This window comes from Mus pahari, chromosome 7 (assembly GCF_900095145.1).
Source record: "Mus pahari chromosome 7, PAHARI_EIJ_v1.1, whole genome shotgun sequence".
Taxonomy (NCBI): domain Eukaryota; kingdom Metazoa; phylum Chordata; class Mammalia; order Rodentia; family Muridae; genus Mus; species Mus pahari.
The window spans coordinates 49,065,361-49,075,706 of record NC_034596.1 but is presented as its reverse complement, the minus strand read 5'-3'; the positions used below and the strand labels follow the sequence as shown (position 1 = coordinate 49,075,706).

The 10,346-nt window shown below is 42.4% G+C and overlaps 1 protein-coding gene across 1 annotated transcript in view; it reads left to right on the top strand.

Moving 5' to 3' along the window:
- The first annotated feature begins 4,347 nt into the window (after positions 1-4,347).
- Dtd2 (D-aminoacyl-tRNA deacylase 2) overlaps positions 4,348-10,346 on the top strand; it is a 7,914-nt gene continuing 1,915 nt past the window's right edge. Inside the window, exons 1-2 of the mRNA XM_021202503.1 lie at positions 4,348-4,480; positions 5,930-5,999. Coding sequence (XP_021058162.1) covers positions 4,370-4,480; positions 5,930-5,999 — 181 coding nt within the window. The 5' untranslated portion in view covers positions 4,348-4,369. The remainder of the gene's footprint in view (positions 4,481-5,929; positions 6,000-10,346) is intronic.

The following is a 10,346-nucleotide window of genomic DNA, read 5'->3' as shown; positions in this document are numbered from 1 at the left end:
TAGCAAGTGTTCTTAACCACTGATCCATCTGTCAGACATCCAAAAGTAACTTCTAACATATTCACAAGGCGAAGCAGACGTACAGCCATTGTATGACAGTCTTTCTCTAAAGCTGACCTGGTGCTTTATTTTTCCCTCTATCTCTGAAGTAAATTGTCCAACCTACTTCACCTGGAAATTAAATGGGATTCCCATGACTGTTTGACTTTTGGAAATTAAGACGAAGGACTGGGACCGAGTCGGTTGGTAGAGCACCTGTCCAGCTTGCATGGGGCCCTGGGTTCAGTCCCCAGCACCACACAAGCCAGGAGTGGTCAAGCAAACCTGTGGTCCCAACACTCAGGAGGCAGAGGCAGGAGGATCAGGAATACTATCAAGAGTGCAGGGTTATCCTCTGGTACGTAGTGAAATGAAGTCAGCCTAGAATATGAGACCTTGTCTTAAAAAAACAAAGTGTCCCAGCCGGGCATGGTGGTGCACACCTTTAATCCCAGCACTTGGGAGGCAGAGGCAGGTGGATTTCTGAGTTCGAGGCCAACCTGGTCTACAGAGTGAGTTCAAGGACAGCCAAGGCTATATACAGAGAAACCCTGTCTCGGAAAAAAAAAAAAAAAAATGTCCCTATGAACTATATCAGAATTCCAGTCAAAACTACCAGCTTAACTAGTAAATGTACTCCAGTGTAACTTTCTAATACAATTTAATTTTCTTTACTCTTTATTCCTTTATTCAGATTTTGCTATCCTATCACCTGCATGTCCTACTTCCATGAATTCTTTGTGGGAACATTTTTTATAAAACACAGAAAGTGCTTTCTTTAATGTCTACTCCTTACTGCCCTCTTCAGACAGAAGAGAAGAATAAGTGGACAGATTTTTTTTTTTTTTTTTAAACTAACATTCTCAGCCTAAGAGATTCTCACCCAATGGCAACATTAAAAATAATTGGTGATTTTTTTGAGACACTAACCTTTAACAACCAAACACTATCTAAGCACAGAAATGGCTTCCCATTGCTCCTTGCTGCACAAAGTCCCCTGGGAACTATGCATCCTATCGGCAACAGCTCCTCCTACTCACATCCGAATAAACATCAAAGTCTTCCGTAACTCCGGATCACAGCTTGGGTCTCTACAGCAATGTTCCTTTCGATGTGTAAAACTGGAATCTGAATGGCAGCGTACAGACTCAATAGTTACAGTGACATACAGGTGCAGGCATAAACACTTCAACTTATGAATACTACACAAAAGGCAACCAAGGTGGGAGCCCCTGTAACACACCCCTCAGAAGTAAAGTGAGGTGTTTTCATTTTCCTTTTACTAAAAGTGTTAGGGAGACTGCAAGATAACCAGCCAGCAAACAGCTTCAGTTTGTATACAAAGGACTACTGACTATGCATGGATTATTCTCTCCAGTCGCACTACTTTGTATGGACAGCGGCACCGTCAGTGATGTCATCTTCTAAAACAACAGCCATGAATATATTGTGCCAACTGAGCCCAAATCAATGACCTGAGTAACTCAATCAGGGTAACACTATTATTTGCCCGCTAAACCCTCCGCATCTGTGAGAAAGAAACGCTAATCCCATGCACTTTCACGGAATAGATTTCGTGGGAAAGAAAACCAAGCCCTGTTTACTTTTATTTACATTCTAATAAGTGCTTAAGGAAAAATGGACCACAGGATTCGATGTCATTGTGCACATCAGAAAATGTTGCAGGACTGTATACGTATCAAATGCAGTTACTGGTGAGCGAGCACTCTCTGAGATAAGAATATTCATACCAAGGGTATTTTCTAAAGAAAGGCTCTCCTCCACTCAAAAGGAAGTTTCTCCTGCCTGAGACTGAGGGGTTGGTAAGTCTGTGGTTCTTGTGAGGAGCACTGTCAGTTCAAGTAGCATGACTTCTTTTAAGATATAGAGATAGAAATTAAATATAGATACATGTATATGTATGATGTATGTGTATGTGTATAAATGCAGTTATGCTTATTGTGTATAATTTTAGGTAAATGTAAATTAATAAAATCATGGCATTCCAAGGAATTCCAAAACAACATAAACTATTGTTGTTGCCCTGGATACTCTCAAAGGCTGAAGGAAAGTCTCTTGCTGAAGGCACCTAACACTTAACACACAGGACTCAGACTATTCCAGCTGACTCTGACCTGAAGGCCTCCTTCCTGTGGCTAGCCTCCATGCTACCAGACAATGCTACGAAAGCTGCCAAAGGAGGGAAGCAATTTACAGCCCCACCCAGCAGTGACACGCAGGAACCACAACAACGCCCAGTGAGGTAAGATAGCCATAAAGGTGCAGTAAATGGCACCCCAACAGCTGTTTAAGTGGATTTAAAGCCCACTAGACAAGAGGTTCCTGCTACTAGAACCTAGCCAAACTTCTCGTGGATAGTGATGTCATGGGTCTTAGAAGAGAATCTACTACGTGGCATAACTGTGCTAGCACAACATAATTTATAATCACATTCTAAATCGTATCCTTATATCCATGTAACTATCACCGCTCATCATGGAAGTTTCTCTTAACAGCCAATGAGAATCATCACAGAGAACCACAACTAGACACAACTCAGAGATCAAAGGATTGTGGGAAGCCCGGCCCCAATAGCTACATCTACATCACTTCACGTCTATATCATAGATGTTCTTGCACCTATCACTCAAGGAACATCTCAGAAGAGGAAGCAGAAAGATTGGAAGAGCCAGAATACCAGTATGTCTGCTTGCGAAACAATCTCTCACAGAAGTGGTTGCATAAAAGAAGCCTGAACAAAGGCAATAGGACATATCAATAGAGTCTACCCCTAGGCAGCTAATGACTGTACAGAAAGAGAATTAACCTCTCCTACGAATGTCATCCAATACAAAGGGACCAGCTCTGAGACCATATACACACAAACAACAAAAACAAGATCCAATAGGTTGTATTCGTATATTTGTACACACATAACGTAACTATAATAATTGAAGAAAAAAGTTTATTAATGTAAGTGAGGGAAAATAAAAGAAGTTGGGGGAAGAGACTTGGAAAGGGCTGGGGGAGGAAAGTGATTATATTTGAATTAAAATGTGTATAAATGAAAAGTTAAAATAAAAAAAAAAAGAATTGGTGGGTTCCCCCCCCCAAAAAAAATGCATTCACACAGCTTATAAACACCCTTCCACAACGATGGAATGATTTGTAGCATTTCTGACATAGGAGACAGCACTGCTTTGAGTGGCTGTGGTGGTTTGTATATGCTTGGCCCATGGAGTAGCACTATTAGGAGGTGAGACCTTGTTGGAGTAGGTGTGTCACTGTGGGTGTGGGCTTAAGATCCTCATCCTAGCTGCCTGGGAGTTAGTCTTCCACTAGCAGATGAAGATGTAGAACTCTCAGTTCTGCCTGCACTATGCCTGCCTGGATGCTGCCGTACTCCCACCTTGATGATACTGGACCAAACCTCTGAACCTGTAAGCCAGCCCCAATTAAATGTTGTCCTTTATAAGACTTGCCTTGGTCATGGTATCTGTTCATAGCAGTAAAACCCTAACTAAGACAGTGGACAAGGTATATTTTGAAAGATTTCTAACTTTTAGTTCAGGGGTTCTCAAACTTCCTAATGCAGCAACCCTTTAATACAGTTCCTCAGGTTGTCATGACCCCCAACCATAAAATGATTTTCATTGCTACTTTATAACTGTAATTTTGCTACTATTTTGAATAAAATGTAAACCTCTGTGTTTTCCAATAGTCTTAGGTGTTCCCTATGATAGATGCAGCTGTCCCCCACCCAAAATGTGACCCATAGGTTAGGAACCTGATTTAGTTCCCTCTCTGCCTGCTTTGAGATCAATTGATCTCATTCTAGTTATGTCTTTATAATGAACATAGAATGGATTTAACTCTGATTCACATTCTTTCCAACATCTGAAAACCTAAGCTTTCTGAAATGAAAAATGTTTCTTCAAAAGCTAGGAAGCAGGTAGCAGAGCAGGATGGGATGGAGGTGGGGCTGTGGGCGGGCACATGTGTAATTCCTGCAATTGGGAGAAGGCAGTTCAAGGTCAGCCTCAGCTACGTGGTTATGGTAACCAACCCTGGCTCTATGAGACCCTACCTCCCAAAACAAAACTTAACACAAGGCATTCGAGGCTGAGATTAAGTTAAAGAAGAAGGGAGAGAAGGAGAGACAGAGTTCTCTAAACAAAAACTCTCCGAGAGACTGCAGCTTCTAAGCTTCAAAGCTGGTCTACTCCTCATCCGGGACTCCGGAGAGACAGGCAGAGGCCCCGCCCTCTTAGGGTGGAGCCACGAACAGTGGGCGGAGCCTACCCGAGCATGCGCAGCGCGGACCTGAGCCATGGCTGACGGTGGTCGTGCAGCCCAGGCTCGTGCGCTCCTGCAGCAGTGCCTGCACGCTCGCCTGCAAGTGCGCCCGGCCGATGGAGACGCCGCGGCGCAGTGGGTGGAGGTAACGCCCGGCCCTATGCGCGGAACCGTGCCCGTCTTCCTGTCATCTCTCGTGGGATGAAGAGCTTGTCCCTTTCCGTCTGCCCATCCTAGTGGGCTGCCTTGCTGTCTCTTTGGACTTGCGTCTGGTGGTGGCCTGTGCCCGACTGGTTCTCTCTGTAGCCCTCGGCCTGCGGATGATCTTTCTGCCTTAGTATATTAAGTGTTGAGGTAACAGCGTAAGCCACCCCGCCGTACGGGTCTCAGAACGTTCAGGGAATCTCACCGCCAGTAGCTCCTTAGATTCCATTATCCCGCAGTGCGGGGCTGCTCACCACCTCCTGTAACTCCAGCTCCGTGGGGTCTGATGGCCTCCTCTAGGCGGGACAAACACCTGCCATTGTACACAGACACACAACTGCACATAGTTAAACTAAAATCTTTGCCCAGGGAATTCAAGTATGAGTGCAGAGCTAGCTATATTTACACAGAAAACCATTAGAACTAGAAAGATATAGTTGAACTTAATGTTGCACATAGTTAAATTGAGTCCCAAACATGTATAAAGCTTTGGAAGTTAAAGCTTGAAATATAGCTGTGTCTCTGCCTTTCTATTTATTTTTATGCAGCATTTGATAAACACCTGGGTCGTACTTACCCTGAGCTCAGCGCTGTTTTAAGCAGTTTGCAGTTATTAATTCACTTAATCTTTGTGGTGGCTTCTGAATCAAGTAAGCCAAGGAAATTAACGTAGAATCGATTCCCTCAGTGGTAGCACCGAAGTCATTTATCACTTGTTTATTTTCTTGTAGACTGTGAACAAATACTCAAGTCATTATGTAAAGTGAGACAGTGTAACTTCCTGATAACAACCAACCTTTTCATGTAGAACTTACCATAAGTGTAATTTTCAAAGCCTAATCGTTGGCTTTTCTTCAGGCACTGACGACGATAACAGAAAAAGCAATTGAACAGTTGCTGGAATTTGTAAAAATCAGACAAGACCCTATGTGGAACTACCACTCTCTTTAAATAAATGACTTAGGGGAAAATAAAAGGTAACATCAGAGGACACTAGTAACACTGTTGCTTATTCAACAGCCCCATGTGGGAAAAAGGAGAATCATTTGATGTTGACTAAATCAGCCTGTAACTCTTTCTGTGGACCTGACAGGGTTTGGGGGAGGCTGGCTGAAAGCTCCGCTGGCTCAGTGGAAATAAATGCAGGCGTGCTTTGTAATCTTCACCCCTCTTGACTGTATTGTAACCTTTTAAATAAGCATGGTGATTAAGACTCGGCAAAGATTGTTTTGTTTCTCATAATTTACTTAGAATTCAAGCCTCTCCTCATTCTTTCTGTTCCCTTGGCTTTTAACCCGAGTGTTTGGAGACACTGTGGAGTGCTTCCCACTGAGCTGTGTCTCTGTAGGCTTCCTTCCTAACCTGAGGTTCCTGTGGTCATTTCTCACAGATTCGGAGAGGATTGGTGATCTACGTGTGTTTCTTCAAGGGAGCTGACACAGAACTTCTCCCCAAAATGGGTATGTGTTTTCTCCCCTCTCCCGGCAGGCGGGGCATGAGAATGGTATGCTGAAACTCATTATGATGTGGGACAAGTAAAGGAGCAAAGATAGAACTGCTCATGAGCAACAGAACCAAAATACTCAAAACCACACTGCGTTGGTTTCGGTGGGATTTTGTTTCGTTTTTAAGGGCTTGGGGTTGACCTTGTACATGTTAAGCATGTGCTCTACACTGACCTACAACCTCCGCTAAGAAGCATAATTTATTGTTACTTTTTCCTCTTTGTTTTGCTGTAGTGTTATAGTGCTAAGCATTGAAGTCAGGGCCTAGAGCATGATGGGAAAGTGCTCCGCCACTGCACTGTATCCTAAGCCCTTTTTAGCAACTAACCTCCAAACAAAAAACGCGTTGAATGAAAATAAATGCTGTAATAAGATCTAATTCTTTGAAAACTAATAAGTTTTTTAATTTAAACAAAAAATCTTAAAGTCTTGACCACGATTGACCTTCAATTCCTTCTGCGTCCCAGAAAGGTATTGGGTGTGCGGTCTTTATGCTTCAGCCTCTAGATTAGCTTGGATTGCAGGCCCAGCTCAAGGAACATGGGGTGGGTGGGTGGTTTGTTCTTTCTTTTCTTTTACCACATACATGCTTGATGCCCTCAAAGGCCAGAAGAGGGCATAAGATCCCCTGAAATCAGAGTTACAGGGAGTTGTGAGCTGCCCTGTGGCCACTGGGAATTGAACCTAGGTTCCCTGGCGAACAGCAGCAGCTCTTAAGTGCTGAACCGTCTGTGCAGCCCCAAGAAGCGTGATCTGAAACTGTGCTACTGTGTTAATAATGCTGCTCATCGTGAATGTTAAAGAATGTGCATACGATGGGAGGGACTCTTGTAAAACATCGCAGTATTGCAAATGGCTTACAGACTGCTTTAGAAGATAGATACATAAACCCTTGTGTGCAGCACAGTTCTGCCCAGAGTACAGAAGGTTGTGAGAGTACAGTGGCCACGGAGATCCACTTTCCTTATCACACTCCCCGTGTGTGTGTGTTCAAACTAGTAGGTTTTATAGGCGTTTATCATAAACTTTCTTTACTTCCTATTACCCTCTCTTGTTCCTCTCACGCCACCACGGTCCCTTCCCTCTCCTCATCAGATAAGAGCATCCCTAATGGGCAATAAATGAAAATATAGTTCTCCTAGTTCCTGAACTAAAATTAATGTTAATACCCAAAATTAGGTAAAATAAACCCATAAAGCCATACATCCTCTGAGGACAGAGGAAACAGTAAATGCGCAAGAATCACAGAAGAATAACTAACCTGTTACAGCTTTCCAGGATCGTATGCAGTCCATGTTCCTGCACATTCCTTATAATAGATAATTCCATAGGTTCAGACATACTGAATCATCAGTAGTATTCGGGGCTGGAGAGATGACTCAGCGGTTAAGAACACTGACTGCTCTTCCAGAGGTCCTGAGTTCAAATCCCAGCAACCACATGGTGACTCACAACCATCCGTAATGAGATCTGACGCCTTCTTCTGGAGTGTCTGAAGATAGCTACAGTGTACTTACATATAATAAATAAATAATTCTTTGGCCCTGAGCAAGCGGGGCTGAAGGGAGGGGAGTTGGCGAGAGCAGGATCAGAGTGAGAAGGAAAAAAGAAAAAAAGGTAGTATTTGGTTCAAAAATTATGCTCAGGAAAAAAATCTAAAATAATGGAACTATTCCTAAGCTTGGAGGTGGCTTATGTGCTCCTCATTAGTAAAATGTAGCACATATTGGTTAGATTAATAAGAAATGTAAGCTGATCATAGTAGCATGTACCTATAGTTACAGCTATTCATGGGGCTGAGGCAAGGGGATCCCTTGATCCTAAGATTGGAGACCAGCCCGAACAAGAATGCAAGGCATGCCACAGAGAAAAGCAATGCAGATGGATAGTCAGAGCTCACAGAAATTAACCTAGCCAAGAGCAGTAATGAAAGTGAAACTTGTGGGCAGATAATGCATTCATGACACCTTAGCCAAAAGTCAACTAATAGAGGAAATGTCATGCTTATATTCCAGACTTTCCTGACAACTTTGTCAAAGCATGAAAACAATACTTAAGAAAGGACTGTGTGATAGGTAAGGATGGAAAGCTAGTAACCAATGATTTGAAATTTGAATCTAGAGGATAATAAGGAACCTTGGAAGGCTTAAGAAAATGAAATAAAGCTCCTTCTGTTAGGGAGGGTATTTCTGAGGTCCTGATGTTGAGGTGTTAGACATTCTGCTTGTTTTCCTAAGTTAGTAGTTGACCCTGGTCATCTTTGTGTCAACAGGAATGTAATAAGACTCTTCAAGTACAAAAATAAAATGTTGGTCATTTGTAGCCAGGAAGTGGTGACACATGCCTTTAATCCCAGCACTGGAGAGGCAGAGGCAGGCAGATTTCTGAGTCCGAGGTCAGCCTGGTGTACACAGTAAATCAGGGATACACAGAGAAACCCTGTCTCAAAAAAAAAAAACAAAGATTGGGGCTGGTGAGATGGCTCAGCGGGTAAGAGCCCCCAACTGTTCTTCCAAAGGTGTTGAGTTCAAATCCCAGCAACCACATGGTGGTTCACAACCATCCTTAATAAGATCTGACTCCCTCTTCTGGAGTGTCTGAAGACAGCTACAGTGTACTTACATATAATAAATAAATTTAAAAAAAGAAAGAAAGAAAAAAAAAACAAAGATTGACTTTGCAAAGCTGTGTCATGGTCTTAATGTCTCAATCATAGTGAGGTAAGATAAACCCATGAAACCCAACCTGCAGTTTGATTCTTAGTGACTAAGCCTGTGTGCTTCTGTCTGTTTCTTTATGAGGTCACTCTAAATACATGTATAAGGTTGTGGTGAATGAAAACACAGAGGATGCTACCTTAAGTCTGTTAATGACTAGTTTAACAAGTTTTTCATTCTCGGTAAAGGACTGTATGGCTAAGGGTCACATTCAGCAGGGTGAAGTACAAGCGAAATAACCATTTATTTTTTTGTTTTGTTTTTGTTGTTGTTGGGTTTTTTGTTTGTTTATTTGTTTTTCCTTTCGAGACAGGGTTTCTCTATATAGCCCTGGCTGTCCTGGAACTCACTCTGTAGACCAGGCTGACCTCGAACTCAGAAATTCACCTGCCTCTGCCTCCCAAATGCTGGGATTAAAGGCCTGCGCCACCACACCCGGCTGAAATAACCGTTTATTGTTGAGAGGTTAGTTTGTACGTCCCTCTGTCCAGAAGTGAGTCAGTGTGAGGAGGTTCTCTTAAAGCCTGCCTCATACCTGCTCATGGGGTCATGGGGTCAGACCTCTCCAGCCAAGGCTTATGTACATTGGGAATATATCCAGTTATGTCCATGAAGTCTGAAACATCATAGCTAAAACAGAAATGTGTAAAATCTTCCTCAGTTCATCTTCAGTATAATTGTACTAAGAGCAAGGATCTGTCAAAGCTTGATTTCATGTCTGTGCTATTGGAGGTATTTGATTAATAACCTGTCTTACAATTTTAATTTTCTACCACACTTTAATTATTATCTTAGTTCAACTTGCTTCTATTTCTCTTTGTACTGTCTTACTTCTGCATATCCATATGTGAGTTCTCAGTTACAGCCAGTAGAGGGAGGTATATGAAAGTCTATGAGTATTGCTGCTCGTTGCAGAATTGCTAATTTAGGAGTCTGAGGCCTGAGTAGCTAAATAGTGATTCCATTGGCATGAAGTGTTCGGGAGACTTCCTGTTTCCTGAGATTAGTTGGTGGGGCTGCTGGCTGATGGTACTTGTTCACAACGGAGAATTACAAAGGTGTTTAAAGAGAAATGTTAGTTAATGAAAAGCAATGGGGCTTATAGCATAGGTTAGGAACCAACAGATTTTTGCCAGGTTAAGTGCATGACTTGTGGAGTAGGAAATCATACCAAGTCCTTACTGATCTTTACTGCAGGACATGCAGTAACTGAAATCAACTGAACTAGAAAGCATGCCTTTAAAATTAGGGGGGAAAAAAATCTATGTGGTCCTGGCTGAGCTGGAGCTTACAGAGGCCTGTCTGTCTCAACTGAGATTATAAGGTTTATAGAATTTCTTTACTACTTGTTCTGTTCTTCATAAGAATAATTCATTTTTCCCTTTGTAGCAGGAGTGGGAACCTAAGTGTGATATAGGCAACTTGGTTTATACCTCAAAATGGTTAATGTTGAAATAGTTTAGGTTTCTAGGTACACATAGATGTATATGGTAATTTGGATAGTCTTGTTCTGTTTTGTGTTTTGTTTTGTTTTGTTTTCGAGACAGGCTTTCTCTGTGTAGCCCTGGCTGTCCTGGAACTCACT